Source organism: Barbus barbus (assembly GCF_936440315.1).
Source record: "Barbus barbus genome assembly, chromosome: 41".
Classification (NCBI taxonomy): domain Eukaryota; kingdom Metazoa; phylum Chordata; class Actinopteri; order Cypriniformes; family Cyprinidae; genus Barbus; species Barbus barbus.
Window position 1 is genome coordinate 12,363,567 of NC_136719.1, and position 20,434 is coordinate 12,384,000.

At 37.1% G+C, this 20,434-nt stretch overlaps 2 protein-coding genes across 3 annotated transcripts in view; one reads left to right on the plus strand and one right to left on the minus strand.

The window, feature by feature from the left end:
• LOC306861073 (ninjurin-1-like) overlaps positions 1 to 20,434 on the minus strand; it is a gene marked incomplete at both ends in the record, with an annotated part of 649,099 nt that overhangs the window by 492,416 nt on the left and 136,249 nt on the right. The window lies entirely within an intron of this gene.
• On the plus strand, positions 27 to 19,061 carry LOC306860120 (uncharacterized protein). Of its 2 annotated transcripts, XM_079401661.1 has the most exons (29): positions 27 to 426; positions 571 to 714; positions 2,367 to 2,546; positions 2,716 to 2,836; positions 4,115 to 4,305; positions 4,630 to 4,698; positions 4,859 to 4,933; positions 5,429 to 5,582; positions 6,549 to 6,620; positions 6,799 to 6,914; positions 7,038 to 7,112; positions 7,236 to 7,300; positions 7,395 to 7,587; positions 7,668 to 7,757; positions 7,854 to 7,979; positions 8,133 to 8,270; positions 8,433 to 8,611; positions 8,769 to 8,991; positions 9,380 to 9,502; positions 9,682 to 9,852; positions 11,405 to 11,614; positions 11,696 to 11,853; positions 13,697 to 13,862; positions 13,949 to 14,070; positions 14,892 to 15,033; positions 15,112 to 15,248; positions 15,331 to 15,448; positions 15,530 to 15,594; positions 16,292 to 19,061. In XM_079401661.1, the coding sequence occupies exons 2-29, from the start codon at positions 700 to 702 to the stop codon at positions 16,503 to 16,505; spliced, it is 3,708 nt and encodes a 1,235-aa protein (XP_079257787.1). In that variant the 5' UTR covers positions 27 to 426; positions 571 to 699; the 3' UTR covers positions 16,506 to 19,061. The 2 variants fall into 2 exon arrangements, with proteins under 2 accessions (XP_079257787.1, XP_079257788.1); XM_079401662.1 differs by lacking the exons at positions 13,949 to 14,070; positions 14,892 to 15,033 and having other exon boundaries at positions 15,115 to 15,248; positions 16,292 to 19,055.

Sequence of the window (20,434 nt, forward strand, 5' to 3'; positions counted from 1 at the left end):
CTGTAATGGTTTAACCCGTTGCCTAGGCGCCGGTCCAAGCTACTGCGAGCAGCTGCAACAAAACACTTGGTAGGCCTCAGGAGATACGACACTCTACGGTTGCATCAATATTTGCAAACAGACAGACATCATTAACTGTTTCAAATCGATTTCGACGGACAACGACAATCGTAATTTGTTTTATTTGTAGCAGGCGTCTGGAGGATATGAAAAGAAGCTCGTGCATAATACCTGCGAACTAGCCGCTAGCCAAAGTTAGCGGACTGGACTGTGCTAGGGTTAGGAAACTTTTTATATTGCAGTAAAAGAAGCCTGTTGAGCCCGAAGCAACATTATACACGGGTGACTGCAGATAAATTATGAATATGTGAGAGAAACATTTAATGAGGGATGATAATGGATTTTGGATTATGCAGAAGATCACGTGTAAGTTAACTTAGTCATTTGTTGCAGTTGCAGTGGTTGTATATAAAGGTTGTTGCTTAAGCGGTATTGTGTTCAACTAAAAGGCATGCAAACTTCAGCAACGCGTTGAGTTATGTTTTATGCTTCTCTATTTTTACAATAAAGTAATGATTAGTCCAGAGACTGCCATGGGCGCAGGCAAATGCTGGAAACCACAATCTAAACTTTGCTCCCATAAAAACTCTTGGCTAATTTGCAAGTGATGCACGGACTCCAGTTGAGCTGCACTCGGCCATGGAAAAAAGAGAGGTATGGTGTCCTCAATTTTATGTTTATAAATATGACATACGCATGAAATGTTAGTTAATGAAGACTTGTTTCTTAACTACACAGGGGCAGTTGTTTTTAATGTCAACAGGTGTAATAATATGTACTTTATTAATACAATACATAATACAAATAACTTTATGACGGTAATTCTCAACCTTTTTGACTCCAAGGCCTCCATTTGTCAAAGGCAATATTCTATATATATTCTAGATATTTCTAGCACTTCTGCTGTAATAAGCTGCTTGTTTTTTAATTACACTGTCAATATAAAATAACTATATTCAAATAATATTAAAGTTTCTTCTATTTGTATTATTTATGTTTTTCTAGTGATTATGGAATAATGTTTAACATTATTTTTTAAAAGGCAATTTCTGAGCGCGTGTTACTAAAAATATTTAGCGCTTAATCTACAAATAGATATCCATTACATAAATGTTCATGACTTTATGAAGTACATAAATGTTCATGACTTTATGAAGTATATATATCTATGTTTCTAGAGGCGAATTGTGAACGCTCCATGTTTTAAATTGTATGTATTGTGCCACATATTGATGTCTCTGGGCTAAGACCCGGGTATCCATTCACCCTAGAACCGTCCCTGCCTAGAATCTGTATATCTAACATCACAGACATTCAAAAAGACAAACTAAGAACTTGACCTCTCAACAGTTATTATAGCGTTAGGGGCGGGGCCACGCTCGGTGGCTCCATTGCGTCATAGCTCCGCCCACAAAAAAATCCTGAACACAGCATTGGTGAAAAACTGTTTAACGGTTAAACTCCACAATTAAGTACTACATAGTTCAGAGTCTTTGTAATGTGTTTCAGTAATACATTTCTAACATTTGTAATGGGCTTAGAAACAATTTTCAGAATTCTCTTTACATGGACTTTAATGGTAACTTACCAGTAAAGACTGTATGTGTGAAAGGGGCTAAACTCTTCCTCTGCATATGCTGTGAATATGAATTGCTTAACGTTCATCTGGGAATAAATTATGCATTATCTTAGATTTGTAACGTAAATCATTTATAAACCATTGCCAACATATCAACCTATTTCTAATGCTAAAAGTTTCTGAGTTTGCATGTGGCCAAATATTGTCGTTTGATCACGCTGTAAAGTGAAACAGGCCATTGGCGCACTCTGCGGGTATTTGTTATAATACATAATGTTCTTAAGTTGGTTATGTTCATATTATGTATTAGCTTTTACATTATGTATTTTAGCAGTGTTGTTCAATACAACCATGTAATTACTTGGTTTTGAGATTTTATTTGAGTCAATAATTATTGCCTCATCGTTGGTTTATATATAAATAGTCATACTAAAGCCTGATCTTTATGCAGAATAAAAAATTAATTAATGTAGAATCATTCTAAAATATTTTTCAGCACCTTTTTAAAGCACCAGTTTAAAGGCCTCCCAGTGGACCCCAACCCCCCATTTATGAAACACTGCTTAAAGAGACAGTATAGTGAGATATTAGGCACCTTTTGAGATGCACTTAACACCGAGCAATTGTATGTGCTGTTGACAAGGTGACGATGGTGTGTTGAAAACGGTGTCGGGTAGCCCAGGCCTCATCAAGAAAAAAGAGGCTCATTGTTTTGTTTTCTCCTAAGGAAAAGGAGCTGGACGAGCTCACCCACCGCTTGCAGAGGGACGGTGTGTCCCCTGAGGCTCCAGCAGAGGAGCGTGAGCTGCACCTGTGGCGTTTGGTCCAGCGCAGCGAGGGCAGCCTGACCGCAGCCACTGAAGACCTGCAGACTTTACGCACACAGCAGGCCAGCGAGATGAAAGAGGTGAGCCAGCAGATGGCAGGCCGGGCATCCTCCCACCCTAAAGAATAGCTAATGATGGTCTCCCTCATCAACACTGTAACATGACCACACTGTTTCCTGACCAAGACACACTACTTCTGTAGCTAATGCTTTTGCTGTGCTGTGGGGTTGTTTGGTGTGTTTTTTCAAGGTGGAAAATTACGTGGAGCATATTCGAAACATGCTGGAGGAGCGGGAATCTCTTGCAGCGGAGTATGAACGTGACAACGAACAGCTCCGTGCTGAACTCGCCCTAATGAAACACCAACAGGGTGAGTTTTAACTCATATTGGTTTTAACATACTTATAAATAAAATAGATTGCGGTCTAAGTTTGGTTGCATGCTACTCATTCTATGTCTGCATTATGCATGCTTGTGTATTAAATATAAGAATGCATACAGTATTCTGCAGTGTGAACAGTGCGTAAATGTTCTGTATGCATAGAACTCGTAGATCTGCAACTACATTTGTCCAGTGTACAGTATGTTATAGAGCGTGCTGTGTAGAATACTACTAATGTATCCCACAATGCAATGTGCTTGGCTGGACCTGGATGTGGAAGTAATATCAGCCACAATTTTCTTCTCTCATTTGATCTGACAGCCAAGTGTTAAGATGTTTTTACCAGTATTATTTAAATATTATATTTATAGAATATAAATATTAAATAAATATTTATATTATTTATCAATCTATTCATATTTTTTATTAATATTTGATTTTTTGTTTTATTTTTCATTTTAACTTTAGTATGTTTCAATAATTTTAAGTTCTTTTGTAATTTGTATTAATTTTTTCCCCAATTTATATTTTCTTTAGTTTTTTCAAATGTAATTTTTTTTTTCAGCTTTATTTTCAGTCTTCGTACTTCAACTTCAACAAGGCCTGTTCACAAAAAGAACAATAACTATAAAAATAGCTATAACAATAACTACGACATAGTAGGGAATACACCAACAGACATTAATGTTCTGATTTTTTTACGCACTGCAGAAGTGTTGTCTGTTGCTTTAAATGCCTAAGTTCTTAAATAGGTGGATTCTGATTGGCTGTGAACATTTTTGTCGTTCATCAGCTGGAAGAAAATCATTGTTCCTTTGTCTCATTATCAGTATAGTTATGGTGTGCACTCTCCTATTGTCTCTAGAATTAGAATGATTATTATAGTTATTGTGATAGTTATCATCTTTTGTGTGAACAGGCCTTTAAACTTAATTTATTTCAGTTATTAGCAGTATTTCTCATTGTTCATTTACGTTTTTTTAAAGTTTTTTTTATTTAACTTTTTTCTAATTAACTTTTTTTGTCAATGTAATTGTATTTAAAATAACAATATATATATAATTATTACTTTATTTTTTTTAAACTTAGAATTAGATAAAAAATGCAAAATAATTGTATTTTTGAGGTGATAAAAATAGTTTGCGGTGTTTAGTGCATACTGCACTGTATGCAATATGTAGTACACTAGTATTCCATTAAGAGCATAGCCCTAGCATTCTGCACAATGTCTGGTAAGTGGTCTTTAGTCATGTTTGTATGTGTCAGACTCCCAGTGTAAGGAGGTGGTGGAGATGCTGGAGCAGGAGGGTCTAGCAGAGATCAGTCAGAGCAATGCCAGTGAGCAGGTGGCCTATCTGCTGGTGGAGAGAGTCACTCTCCTGGAGAGACTGGAGGCTGCAGAAAGAAAACTGGACACCCAGACCCTCACTGGCAACCTCAGAGAGGTGCATCTGCAGGTACTACGAGAAATACAACTTTATATCAGTAATAGTTTTCATAAAGGTAGACGGTTATAATATCTATATTTTATTTAGGATACAGAAAATGCTAGCTGTGAAATCAGCCTATTGTTGCCTATAGCAACATCAGCATACTGATAAAACTTATAACTTGAATGCATAAAATGGCAAATGCATAAAATGTAAGTATTAATATGATAATATTGAATAATAAATACAGTATATGTGTTAAAATGTGGAGCCTTCTCTTAATGGTAATGCCTCAGTTGTGGCTCATTAGTTTTGTGATCATTTTAATATCTCCTCTCTTATGGAAATCAGGAAGAGCTGGATCATATGCGTCACATATTGGAAGAGGAACTCAGGCAGCAAAAGGAAAGTATGAATAAGGTGAGAAGATCTTAGTGTCACATGAGCAGGAAGCAACTTCAAAAGCAGTGTGCTGTAGTAATCTCCCATTTATGTATATTTAAGTGTTTCACTGTCCATCTCTTTATATGTTCTGCATCATAATTTCTCCTGATTCTTTGTTCCTCCCTTAAATGGACAGGAATCATCAGTTCAAAGTCCTTGGAGGAAGTTCTTTGGTGTGCGCAAGGCTACACTAACAGCACAGAACCTTCCTGTAGGTTTCCATACCGGTCATAAAAAAGGCATGACAGAAATGTAAATCAAGAGAGTTGGAACCTTCCGTATTGTCCTAGACAGGATGATCCACTTAAGCAGATTAGGGCAGCTCCATGGTTACCTCATGAAATAATGCATGCCTTGGTTGAACACAAAGCAGAGAATAACGATATCTATCCTCTCACATGCTGAGCTTAGCATGATCACATTAACTCTTATTTTCACTCTTGACTCTTAACAGCGCTATGGACCCCTTTCATTCAGGGTGGTTACTAACCAGAGGCTGGTTGTCCCCTTCATACAGTTGTTTCTGATGGTTATAAGGGAGCAGGTGCATATTAAACTCTGTTCACACTGGAACATGATCCACATTCAGCTTCACCTGTGTTCTGTGGCTTATGCATGTTAAAAACGCATGGATGCTGACATGCTCCTTGCTTGTCCAGCCAGTGAAACCAGGTTTATGTCTCACTGAAATCTCTGTCCCCTGTAGGGCCACAGTGAAGAACTCAATAGAGAACACACAGAGAGCCAGAGGCTGGAGAGGGATCTGGAAGAGGCATCGAGTCGTCTTGCTATGGCACATAAAGAGATTCGCCACCTGACGGATGAACTAGATCTAGCTCGTAAGGTCCAAAACTTGTGTGGTAAGTAAATTCAGGATTCAGATTATAGCGCTAATGCCAATTATTAGTGATTATTTTAGATTTTTTTTTTACATTTTTATTTATTTATTTTTAAAAATAGTAACATTGTGAAATATTATTACAATTTGAAATTACAGTTTTCTATTTGAAATTACTTTAAAATATAATTTATTCCTGTGATTGCACAGCTGAATTTTCAGCAGCCATTGCTCCAGTCTTCAGTGTCAAATGATCCTTCAGAAATTATTTTAAAATGCTGATTTGGTGCCCAAAAACACTTCTATTATCATCTATATTGAAAGCAGTGTTTCTGTGGAAACAACTTTTTTTTTTTCTTTGATGAATAGAAAGTTCAAAATCATTTATTTGAAATGGAAATATTTTACTGTCAATTTTGCTTAATGTAATGTGTCCATGCTAAATGAAAGAGCTAATTTCTTTCAGAACAATCTTACTGACCCCAAATGTTATGACAGTAGTGTAAATGAAAGGATAAAAACCCTAAAAATTTAAGTCAGCATTTTTTTTTAGTTGCTACATGTGAATGTAAGCATCACAACATTCTAATATGTATAGTATGAAAATGGAAATTCATTCTGAGACTTGCTAAAGATTACATTTAACAGAGTAGTTATTTTAAAATAACTTTTAAATGGGCATTAGACTACAGTGTCGGTAATGTAATCTAAATGTAAAAATAGAAGTAATGAGTGTAAACAATTAAAAATTTAATAATAATTGATGCTTTTTGTTACTAATATGCTGTGCATCCTTAGTAATTATTGTTTTTTAAGCAACTAGACTATTATTTTCCCCTGAAAAGCCGTACAGAACACCCCATTCACATTGACATGACCAAGCATCACTCAAGTCATCGTTAGAAAATGTACAAATCTAGTTTTAGAATTTTGCTTGCTATTTTTCCTTAGCGCGTAATGTAAACTCAAAACGAAATTTTCATTTCAGTACCTGACCTGCAGAAAACCGGGGAGGAAGTGGAGCAGTTGAAACAGGAAGTGGACAACCTTAAACAGTGTGGTGAGATAGTGTCTGATACTGCAGCAAGATATCACGTGTATCTTTAAAAACATCTCACATTTGCTTGTTTATGACTATATTCAAGTTTATTTATAAAAAAGCGCTGTACATAAAGACAGAACAAACCATAAAATCATCTCAAATGATGTGTACTGGTTGTAATCCCAATGTTTGACAGATATGGTGGAGCTGCAGAAGGCCAAGGAACGCAATGAAAGACTGGATAGTGAGATTCGTGTGCTGAGGGATAGAGTTCGTTCCGTGGACACAGAGAGGAGGACTCTTCTTAAACTGGCAAGAATTATTGTTTTCAAAATTGTAGTTTTAGTGCCACTACCTGTAAGTTAGTCTTATCACTAGGTAGTCTTACTTGCAAACACGGGACAGATATAATTTTCCATTTTGGATGTGCCACAGGTTGAACAATCAAAGCTGCACTTGGATCAAGGGACCAGTGTAACGTTAGAACACAATAAAATACACTCTACACAGGTAGATATTCATACTATTACAGTCTTCCCTTAAAAGCACTAGTTTGCATATATTACATGACACAGGTAATTTAATAGTTATTGAGTAGTTTCCTGGAGAGCATTTACAGATATTTTTTGTCAGGGTGTTGGGAATAATGTCAATCCTGATCCATCACTGGATGTAGAGGATGAGATACTCCACAAAAGGTGAAACTTTTGTCTTCTTTTATAGTGCTAAAAGCTCTACATGTCATTGCTACCACTCTTTAAAGATGCTGATATGGCAGTTGTATGATGGCAGGTGTCGGAGAGAGTCTGAAGATAAGGACAGCCGTCTGCGAGAGCTGGAGAGGAGGTTGCAGAAGCAGCAGCATGAGCATGAGGAGCTGGTGGAGAGGAATGAGGAGCTGGAGTCGCTTCTGGGGGAGGCGCAGAACGCAGCGAAAGAGGAGCGGGAGCGACATGAGTGTGAGATAGAGGGGTTACAGAGAAAGGTGCGTTTTTATCCATCCACATTGGGCTAAATTTGATAAGTAAACACCTGAATGTAAAGACTGACTGATTTTGTTTCTAGATTAAAAGTATTGAGGAAGAACTGAGTAAGCAAAATAGTAAGAAACTTGAGAAGAAAGATGAAGATCAGGTTCGTGGGACTGACTCTGAGGTAAAGGTTAAGACACATTGAAAAAGTCCCTGACCTGTACCCTCTAATTGTGTGGTAGGATAAATTATATTTTCATTATCTTTTATCTATCTAAAGCTTAGCGAGAACATTCAAGAGAGACTTAAGTTCCTCGAGGGACGTCTTGCTGAAGAAAAAGGTTGGAGGAAACAGCTGGAGGTGGATCTATCTGTAACCAAGGCTGCTCTCAAAACGGAAAAAGAGGTAATGTCATTGCCACACATGACTCATCATAAAATACACCGTTTAAAGTCCTGGAAAGTTGTTCATTATTCATATAGCAATATGCATTTGTTCAGAAGAGTTATAATAAAGTGATCTTAAACCATAAATGCCACATGGTTATTTTGTGGACAGGTTATGCAAAGAGAACATGGGGAACTGAAAAAATTACGTGTGGAGGTCCAGAGACTAGAGGTAGAATGTCAACAAGGAAAGACACTTAACAAGAACCTCACACAGATTAAAGGAGAAAAGGGAATTTTGGAAGAAAAGGTAATAATAAATTTAAATAAATTTTAAATAATAAATAAAAAATTAAGGTCACTAAATGATGGGGTTATATCACAAAGAATGCAATCCATTTATTGTTAGGATTCTGTGAGATCCTTCCCGTAGCTTGTAAAAACTCACTGAGGCTGTGTTTGGGCTCTGCAGGTGGCCCAGTTGGAGCGTGCTCAGACACGACTCCAGGACAACCTGGCCCTTCAAACAGAGAACAGCCGGGCAGAAGAGGACCTGAGAGACAGCAGGGGACAGGTGGCAGAGCTTAATTCTATGGTGGACAAGCTGAGAACAGAATTGACTCGACTGGAGAAGGAGCACAGCACTCTAAGGTAAGACACCTGTCACAGATACGTCACTATTTTCCTCCTTTTCATCTCTGTATGACAGTGATTATTGTAAAATATAGCTGTCATTATCCCATCTTGAGTATAAGCTCCAGGTCTCTGTAGAAAGCATGTTGTAAGATGTTTTGTGCCTCTGTGTTAGGGATGAGCTGATGGAGAAGCGCGGGCATGTGATGCAGCTACAGAAGGAGCACAGCGAGAAAGCCCATGAGAGGCTTCAGACTGACGGCGAGAGGGAGAGACTCAGTCTGGAGCTCCTGCATGTCAAACAGCAGCTCCAGTATGCGAGAGAGCAGATGCCGAGAGCATCACAGGAGCACACGGCCAATCACAAGCCTACTGCAGAAGATGATGGGCATTGTCAGGTAAAGCTTGTCTAATATGTGTTCTAAAATTATATTATTATTATTTTTCATTAGTATTTCATTTTTTAATCCATTGTAAATTCATGTACCAACTTAATGTTTCAATTTTTTTCATCTTAAACATTACTACACTATTAAAGAAACCTATCAAAATAAAATTATATTGCTATTTTTACATTTACAATTTATTGTTCTATTTATTAAGACCAAATATAAATCTAATCAAATTAGTGTTTTGTTGAAGTATTTTTACATTTATTCTAAAATAACTATAAGAACACAATAACAAATTTTACCGACGTGAAACTGTTCTTTTGAAAAGTCAACTTAAAAAGAACAGTAGTATTTGCTGGAATCATGTGTAAAGCGTTATGTGCTGCTCCTCTAGCTGACCTGTGTGAAGTCAGAGATGAGTAAGCTACACTCCACCCTGGAGGAGGAGAGACAGCTGGCCGGCCAACACCAGCTGGCCCTGCAGGCCCAGATCAGTGAAGCTCAGGCCCGGGCTAAGGTCACCCCTGCACTCTAGTCACTCATACACCCACACAAACATATTCACATTCATTTTTACTTTTATTTATGCACAAAACATTCTTAGAACCTGCATCATTGAATTATAACACTTTTATTTTTTTTAATGTTCTACCTTTTATGCCATACATAACGTGACCATAATGTGGTTGTCCACAGGCTCAATACTCACTCCTACAACAGAAGGGAGAGGAGAACAAACAGCTGAGACAGGACCTTCAGAGAACCCAGCATCTTTTCACTTCTGCAGAGCGAGAGCTACGCTATGAGAGAGAGAAAAATCTAGATCTTAAGAGACACAATGCACTGCTAGACCAGGAGAAGATTAAGGTATGAACTTAAAATGTATAGGTGCATCTCAGAAAATTTGAATATGGTGAAAAAGTGAATTTTTTCTTGTAAGTTATTTCAAAAAGTCAAACTTTCATATATTTTAGATTCATAGTAAAATACTTCAAAAGTTTTTTGTTTTAATTTTGATGATTAGAGCTTACAGCTGATGAAAGTCAAAAATCAGTATCTCAAAATATTCTAATATTTACATTTGAGTTTCAATAAATGACCATCCCTACAGATAAATTCTGGGTATCTCTTGTTCTTTGAAACCTCAATAATGGGGAACACTGCTGACTTGGCAATGGTCCAGAAGACAATCATTGACACCATCCACAAAGAGGGTAAGTCACAGAGGGTCATTACAAAAAGGGGTGGCTGTTCACAGAGTGCTTTATCAAAGCATATTAAATGCAAAGTTGACTGGAAGGAAGAAATTAGGTAGGAAAATGTGCACAAGCAACAGGGATGACCGTAAGCTTGAGAATACTGTCAAGCAAAGCCGATTCAAACACTTGGGAGAGTTTCACAAGGAGTGGATTGAAGATGGAGTCAGTGCATCAAGAGTCACCAGCTCAGACATCTTCAGGAAAAGGGATACCAAGCCACTTCTGAAACAGAAACATCGTCAGAAGCATCTTACCTGGTCTAAGGAGAAAAATAACTGAACTGTTTCTCAGTGGTCCAAAGTCCTCTTTTCAGATAAATACAAATTTTGCTTTTCATTTGGAAATCAAGGTCTGGAGTCTGGAAGAAGACTGGAGAGGCACAGAATCCAAGCTGCTTGAAGTCCAGTGTGAAGTTTCCGAAGTCAGTGATGATTTGGGGTGCCGTGACGTCTGCTGGTCTTGGTCCATTGTGTTTTATCAAGTCCAAAGTCAATGCAGCCATCTACCAGGAGATTTTAGAGCACTTTATGCTTCCATCTGCTGACAAGCTTTATGGAGATGCTGATTTCCTTTTCCAGCAGGACTTTAGCACCTGCCCACAGAGCCAAAACCACTTCCAAGTGCTTTGCTGACCATGATATTTCTGTGCTTGATTGGCCAACCAACATGCCTGACCTGAACCCCATATGGAATCTATGGGATATTTTCAAGAGAAAGATGAGAAGGCTCAATAGTGCCTCAGCAGAGCCACAGGCTGATCGCTTCCATGCCATTCCTCACTGATGCTGGAATTTGTGCTAAAGGAGACCCGACCAAGTATTGAGTGCAGAAATGAACACATTTTAAAGAACTTGAGATTTTATCTTTTGCTAATCCTTTTTTTTGATTGATCTTAGGAAATATTCTAATATTTTGAGATACTGGATTTTTGACTTTCATGAGCTGTAAACTCTAATCATCAAAGTTAAAACAAAAGAAACTTTTGAAATGTTTTACTTTACATGTAATGAATCTAAAATATATGAAAGTTTTACTTTTTGAAATAAGTTACAAGAAAAAATAAACTTTTTCACGATATTCTAATTTTCTGAGATGCACCTGTATGAACGTTGTTCTGTTGATTTTAATGCTCAGAAACCTTATGTTTCTGCTCCTGATAGCTGTGTGCAGAGCTGAAGCAGGCCCAGGCCAAAGTAGCCCAGCTGAAGGGGAGCGCAGCTGGACAGGTGGCAGAGCTGGAGAGACTCCAGCAGAGGGTCAGAGATCTGGAGCTGGAGGTGGCCAGAAGCGTTCAGAACCGACAGACTAACAGCAGCTTGATGGAGGAGCTTAATTCAGAGAGAGCACGTGTGATCGCTGCTGACAAGAAGGTGTGTGATTTACAGCAGATTGAAAATCTTCAGTAGTAGTATAGCAGTTATGAAGAACATGTTAATTGAACATTTTTGCAGGTTGTAGAACTGCAACAGCAATTGAAGAACACGCTGCACCAGCTGCGTCTGGAGGAGGCCAGAGCGGGAGAATCCAGCAAACTGGAGAGAGACACTAGAGACATGTCTGATAACCTGTCTGCCCTCAGAGCCCGACTGCAAGAGGAGCAACTACAGAGGTCAGACAGGTCACTGTGTCACAAGTAGTGTTCATTTTGGCAGGTGTTTTTAAATTTAGTCGTAAGGTCATTGCACACTGAGTCTGACATTTTTGCACGTTAATAGAGAAATACGACCTCACGTTATGTCAATCACGTTTACACACTGTCTCCAAAATTTTCGGCCGTCATAAAAAAAATTGGATCAGGTTTGATTTTTCAATATTTCGCATCCGTAGCAAGCTTTTGAAGAGAACGCCAAAATCCAGAATGGCGACTGTCAAGTTCATCCACTTCGTCTCGTAGCACAAAGCACTGTATATAGATCCTTGCACACTGCATTCACGGAATTTGGTGGTCTTCTTTTTAATATGTAGCTTTAGTTTCACCTGCATCAAACTGAGACACTGACATCCTAAAGTAAACTTTGAATCACCTGTGATAATCCCGCTGCTCCTTATAAGGAGGGGGAACTCTCCGTCCTCTCTATAGGCTATGTCAGGTTTGGATGGACCCAATATATAATAATTTCCTTTCTTTTTCTTTTTTTAAGAAGCAAGAGGACAACAAAATCATCCTCAATGCTTGAAGACTCCATTTAGTAGACTACTGTTTTGCTAATTTTTTCGCAACGGAATAATTAATATGCATCGGACTCAGTGTGCAAGGTTTCTGTGCGTGACTAATTTTTAGGATAATGAATACGAAAAAATGCATATGAAAATTTCGGACTCAGTGTGCAGAGACCTTTAGTCTTAGTAATGTGTCAAATGTCCTTTTTAGTAATCATATTTAGTCAACTTATCTTGGTTTTTGTTTAGTCAAGTTTTAGTTGAGTCTGGAAAAAGTCTATTAGGCGTTTTAGTCAATGAAAAATTTGTCATAATACAGTCATACTGCATAGTGGTTAGACTAATACACAAAATAGATGCAGTTCTTGTATTATTAGAAATATAGAGATATAATAATTTTTTATCAGTTTATTTGACCTTATCTAGTTTACTGTTTTGTTAAATTGTTATACAAATGAACACACTCTCTAAATGATCAAAACTGTTAAAAGTCAAAAGCTTCTCTAACGGTAAAACAGGGAAATTCCTAATATTCAATAACTTAAATCAATTAAATCCCCAAAATTATATTGATGTTTTGTATTGCACTTCAATCTTGTTTTTTAAGAGCAAAGCTGTAATGGTGGATTCAAACATGCAAGCATTTTTTTTTGTTTTGTTAAAGAAAATAGAGATTTTGGATATAGAGAGTTTTTATTTTTTAACTACGTTTTAGTCTTGTCTTTTTTTGTTAAATATATTGCATGTTGATGTAGTTATAGTTTGATATTGTCAGTGTTGCCTTGTCTTAATCATAGAAAAATGTGGTTACACTTTATTTTAAGGTCCAATTCTCGCTATTAACAAACCACTAATTTGCTGCTTATTAATAGTTAGTAAGGTAATTAAGTTTAGGCATTGGGTAGGATTAGGGATGTAGAATATGGTCATGCGGTAACACTTTATATAGGAAACACTTATTCACTATTAACTATGACTTTTCCCTCAATAAATTCCTAATTTGCTGCTTATTAATAGTTAGTAAGGTAATTAAGTTTAGGCATTGGGTAGGATTAGGGATGTAGAATAAGGCATTAATATGTGCTTAATCACTTCTAATAAATGGCTAATATTCTAGTAATTTGCATGCTAATAAGCAACTAGTTAAGAGACCCTAAATTAAAATGTTACCGGTCATGCAGTTTATGTGCTTTATAAGTACTAATAAACAGCCAATATGTTAATAATAGTCATGCTAATAAGCAACTAGTTAATAGTGAGATTTTAAGATGACCTTCTTTGTTTCCTGACAGAAAATTACTTGAGCAGAAAGATGAGGAACTCCAGCAGCAGGTGCGCTCATTGCGGGCGAAGGAGGCGACTCTGACACGCAACAACTCAGAGATGTCTCACCGCACACAAGAGCTGGAGATGCGGCTGCAGGTGCTGGAGAGTGAACTTAACACAGCTAGAGAAGAGGTTTGTGGGGTGAAACTGAATCTGACTTCTGCTAAAATGATGTACTAATGGAGCTCTTGACAAAGAACTCCCAATGTGTCCTGCAGCAGAGAAGCAGTCAGAAGAGCTGCCACAGGCTGGAAGAACATCTACTGTCTTCCCAGCATGACTCTGAGAGACTGCAGGAGGAACTGAAGCTGGTTGTTCAGCAGCTTGACACAAACATCCGGTATCATTCTTCAATGGGTGGACATAGTGTATGACACCTAGGACCAGATTTAATAAACAGGGCAAGTTAGCACGAGAGCGCAATTCCAAAACATTGCAGATGGGCGTGGAAATTTATGCGGGTGATTTACTGACAATGCGCAAATTAAAGAACACAGATGCAACATCTCATTTCCGTAATGACCAATGCAATATACCAAGCGCAGCGCAAATTAGAGTAAAGATGCATTCAAAATCGGATAATGTGTCCTTCTGGCATTCCAAATAAATGAGTACGTGTGGAAAAAATCCTCTCCCTTCTACCACGCACTCTCTGTTCTCTGCGGTGCCTCCTCCGAGCAACAACAAATTCAGCCATTTCAAGCACAAAATAATTTAAGACATGCCTTTTTGGGGGCAATAAATAATGGCGCAAATGCGTCATTTGACGAGCGCAAACGTTAGTAAATCACGTTGTGTGATTCATTTTAATAATCTCCTCCCATAGATTTTGCGTGTGAAAGGGAAACTCCTACAAATGCATATTCAATAAGGTCAGGTGCAAAAATAACTGTGTCTACGCCTTTTCAACACTAATTCTTCACTACGTGTCTTTAGTAAATCCTGTCAGTACTATTTTAACACCAAAAGACGGTTTGCTCTGGCACATGCTGTTAGTAAATCTGGTCCCTAGTGTTTTAAAACCTGTTGAGATTGTAAAAGTTGTGTAGTGAATTCCAACCTTCACTCTTACTACAAATATAATAAAAGTACAACTAGATTAAAAGTAAAGATATTACATGCAGTGTGTTAATATGAAATGCTGAAACTCATGTTCTGCAGGAGATACAATGAGAAACAGTCTCAGCACAAAACCAAGTTGCGCAGAGCTAAACAGATCTTCATGAAGACAGTCACCCAACACGAGCACAGGATTCAGCAACTAGAGAATGATCTGGCTCTTGCTACAAGTCTCTCAGAGAAAGTGAGTGTTTTCAGATCTGACCTTTAACACTACATGCGTAACATGTACTTCATCTTGAGTGTTGCACACTGTGAGCAGGAGAAGGACTGGATTAGGACTGTGACAGAAGAAAATGACCAGCTCCTCCTGGAAAGACGAGAACTTCTGCAGCGAATAAGTGAAGCTGAGGAGATGGGAAATAATGGACTGAGAACTGCCACTACTATCCAGCAAAGGTAAAGATCTTATGTCCTCTTCTGCATTTATCAGAAAAGCACAGAAACATGCTAACTGTCAATTTGTCCGGTACTTTCTTAGAGTTAAATTCCTGGAGATGGAGAATAAACAGCTGCAAGAAAAAACTCTAACACTGGCCAATCAGATAGGAATTTTAGATCGCGCATTGAGAAACCTTCAGTCGCTGTGTACTGTCGAGGTACACGTTTATTTAACTATTGTTTTTATTAGTATTTAAATATGGATTGCACTGATGCTACAATTTTGTGTTTTGTCTTAGGAGGTCAAGAAAATGTATCCTTCTGGAGCTCATCCTGATGGCCAACTGCGGACATCAACTCCAAGGTATAATTCAGAAATACCATTTTTTTCTGTCTTGCAACTTACTCCGTATTTCTGTTCTAAAATCTAGTTCAATCAAAAATACGTAATACACAAAATTTGGGGTTGTATAATACATAGCAATTACACTATTAAAAATACTGTTACTTAAGTACTCACTATGCAAAGTTTGGGATCCTTAAGAATTTTTTTTTTTAAATGAATTCTTTTATTCAGCATGGATGCATTAAATTGTTCAAAAGTGACAATGATATCATGATCTTTACTTAATGGCCTAATGATTTTTGGCATAAAAGAAAAATCAATAATTTTGAGCCATACAATGTGTTTTTGGCTATTGCTACAAACATACCCCAACGACTTAAGACTGGTTTTGTGGCCCAGGGTCACAATTAAGCTTTGCAATTGCAGGAATACTGGATATAACATAATGTTAAAAAAAAAGAAAATGGTCATTTTAATACTTAAACAGAATGTTCCTGTTATACTGTATTTTTACTCAAATAAATTTAGCCTTGGTAAGCATAGGATGCTTTTTTCCAAAACACCTTACGTACCCCAAACTTTTTAACTGTAGTATATATTCTTGTCTCGTCTGCCATTTTGGATTTATTTGTCTGATGAGGTTGCAGTACATTATGGGATAATTTTTCAGTCTCCATAAACAAACTGTGACATCTTACATTGCATCTTGCTGTAGTCTCCAGCCTGGGCTCGGTGACTCATGGGGAATATTGGATGCCATTCGCAAAGTCAAAGTGGGTGAGTCTGGAGTGAAGAGCCTGGAGATCTCCTCGTCTGTGCCCGTTTCACAGTCCACTGAGATAGGCTACCTGAACGTGACCTCACCTGTGGCTCTGAACAGCAGGTTAGAGCAGGAAGAGAGTCTCAGTGCCACAAGTGATGAGGCCTGAGCGAGTTACGATGACTGCGAAATGCCATTACAAGGTTTGCCAATCTGAAAAGTCACTGGATCAGTCAAGGCTTAAAAATAAGTGAACTGTAAATGGGTAAAACGCAGACAAATTGGCACTGTGACAATCTGTCATGTTTGGTCTTCAGTTTATTTCCTTACACTTTAATTGACTTTAAAGCGAATGTGAAGAGCTGGATTTTTGCTCAAGCTCATATCACCTGAGTTGAATTCAGCTGCATTGCCTTTGTGGCTGACATAGTCAGTCTAGAAGGCCTGAGATTTTATATCATCCACAAACATTACACTTCATTGGATGCTATGGTCAGGAGCCTTGTCACATCTATAAGATGCCATATGTATTTTTGTATACATTTACCCTATAATGGTACGACTGTGGAGAAGCACTTAAAGCACTATTAATTTGATATTCAGATGGTACAATCTGCAGGTGTTTACAACAGAAATGCACTATTGCCTTTCGATAAACGGTAAGTATTTGAAATCAAGTGTTTGTATGTTTTAGTGAGATTTGGTGTACTGTAAATTCTACCCGATACATGTCGAAACTCTTGCATGTATCAGTAGACCTTTTCTCATTTTCTGTGCTGGTTTTGGGTGAAAAAAACCTGGTTAAATGCTACATGGAGCTCAGATTACTACACTCTTTGTAGATAAGAGCATGTACACTACTGTTCAAAGATTTGGGGTTTTTTGTAAGAAATTAGTACTTTTATTCAACAAGGACACATTAAATTGATCAAAATAACATCTGAGAGGTGATGTACTGTACTTTACTCTGTCGGATGTATGCATTGGTCTGCATCTGTCGGTGCAGTGTAAATTGGCCTTAGGAGACTAAGGTTTTGCCGATAGATGATAGTATCGTGTATCGACAATAGTCAGAGATATCTCCTGTGGCTGATGCCTTTGACAATATCAAGACGATTATAATTATAATTATCTAGTTAATATTAGTGCTGATTTGTTCCCTCATATTTCTTTTTTTTGCATTTTTACAGTATTGCGTGTTATAACCAATCACAGGATTCTGTTGATTGTATGAGTGCAATGGCCAATCAGAGGCATTCAGATTAGTCATCGCTGAAACACCTGAGTGCGCGTGCGTTGACTGATTTCTGCTCACTCGCGAATTCTCTCATTGTAAAAAACAAAGTGTAGATGTACATGCGATGTAAGTATAAGATATTTATTCATCATGCAGTGTAGATGGCTTCACTGATTATAACGGGAGTCAGTGATTATGTTTTTGAGCATGTTAATGTTCTTTGCTCATTTTCTGTAGCAGGAAATGTAAGCGTTATAATTAGTAGCTTACAATGTTTTTTTTTCAATTATGATCATGTTAAATACAAATTCAGTCATATTAAAAATATTTTATGACATCCATACGCCACTTGATTTAATAAGGTATAATATGTAGTTAATAGATTACACTAACATTAGGCTGGTTTTAGCCTTTTAGGAGTTTGTTCACTTTCCGGCTATGAAACTAAGTAATTAAATAAATAAATAAATTAGCACGATAATGGCGTGTATCGGCGATCTCACAGGCTGACGATACAACTATGAAGCATATAGCTCAACGCTATCGGAGACAAAAAACAATTATTCAAAATATCTTACCAACCTTTTGAATAGTAGTGTACATTTGTAAGACAGAGTTTAGATCACTGTAAAGACAAACGCTATAAAAGCTTGCTGTATATCATCTTTTCATTGGAAAGTTGATCATCATCTGTTTCGTTGCTCAGAATTATTTTTTAGAGATTATTTCGTGACTGTATTTCACACATACACTATATTTTTTCCATTGAGAGGGCAGAAAACACAACCATGAAATATTTATTTAGACCTTATGTTTAGTATATGCTTTAAGTACTAATGTGAGCAATGTGGTTGTGATTAATAATTTATCATGGAAAATGTTGGTCTGCTGGTATTAAGTTCCACTGAAAAAAAAAATGGCTACTGACAAGAAAACAGACTTGGTAGCATTATCAGCCTTATGGTATTGTTGTTTACTTATGGAATGGGGTGCAATGGGAGTTTTATAGATTTGTATAATATTTTGCCCTCCCTTTGTGTTTTGTACATAGTCTCAGAGACTGAATGACCTGTGATTTGGGAGCAAAGTCATCTGACAGAGGAGAATTGTTGTATCACTTTAAACCAAGTGCAGAGCCAAATGACATCCAGCTCCACATCTGTGGACCTAATGGGTGGAGCTTGTCCTAGTTATGTTTAATAGGATGTGACTAGACAGACAAGCTCCGCCCACTGCATCCTGCTGGATATCAAGCTCCGCCCATTTGATCTGCAGTGAGCAGCCTCTGTTTTGAACTGTGGCAAAAGGATCAAGATCCTGTAGTTGTGCCTGTACATTATGAGAGCTTTGTACATTGTGTCCTGCTGCTATACGATATTAGGATGCAACGCTCACAAAATATTAACATAGGGCTCATGCCATTTAAACTGCGAAAGACATCAGTGTACACAAAGTATGTATTTTCTTAATAAACTTATTTTCATGATGACTGTTTGATTGCTTCAGTCAATCTGAGCTAAAATTATTATTTAATACTTCAAAACTGGTGTTTTGGTAATGAGACAACAATGATAAAACTTTTGATTTTAATAATGGTTTCGTAAATGTTGAAATTAAGTAGTAAACACAAAGAGTCCCTAAAAACATCAAATGCAATTGCCATCAAAGTAAGGCTTTAGGTCTAAAGGTCATTACGCACTGAGTCCGAAGTTTTTGCGTGCGTTTTTCAGTTTTTTTGTATTCCTCATCCTTTCCTATCAAAATGCATGCAACGGATGCGAAAACGCAGAAAATCGAACCTGATCTGATTTTTTTTTTTATGACGGACGAAAGTTTTGGAGGCAGTGTGTAAACATGATTGACACAACGTGAGGTCGTATTTATTTTTCAATGTGCGAAAATTTCGGACTCCGTGTGCAATGACCTTAAAGACAAAAGGATTCAAGCTGAATTTCCTTGAAACAATTGTGGTGGTAATTAATCTGTCACTTGCAAATTTTAAAAGTAACTGCAGAACTGTATCGATATTGACTCCAATGCATCTTTAAAAAAATACAAAGGCTCAGGTATAACAGTCTGAATTTAATAAACAAGATAGAGATACAAAGTGTTCTTGACATTGATATTTTCTTAATTCACCTATCAGTCTTGTCTGTGCGTATTAAACAAAATTATTATATGGAACCACAATGCAAGAAGAAAAACGTGAATTATTTCAGAACATACATAACAATGTCTTACATAATACATGGTTACAGTTAATTAATAACGAGTACTGTGTTCCATGCGGAAAATAGGCTTAAGAAAACCAAATACTGAAAAACACTGACATGAAGGGAGAGAGAGAAAGAAACCGATCTTTCAGCGATGATCAAATTAAGGCGTACACATAAAAATGACAAGGATACCTATAAAAACAATGATCAGTACTTACAGAAAAACATATTAATAAGTTGAAATATACTAAACAGATACAAAAATGAACAAAGTACAGTATCTAAACCTTGCGATTTGCACTATTAATGATGAATACAGGGTATATTTTATAGTAAATGTACACATCTTACTGATTTAAAGTGGATTTGAGGGCTAAACGAGTCAAGATTATACTGTAATGTAATAATCTATTCCCGGCAATGAGCTGAGGTTTTGTAGAAAGCACCAAGAAGTAGATCCTCATCAAATTGCTGTTATCTAAAATTGTGAAATTCTGTTTGAAAAAAAGAATTCTGTTTGACCCAGTAAACCATTACTGCATAACAAATCAGCTGAACTGTATATATAATCACAATTATATATATTTTGGGGAAATTTGAGAGCAAAAGCTTGGTCCTTTGCAAACATATAGATAAAAAAAAAAG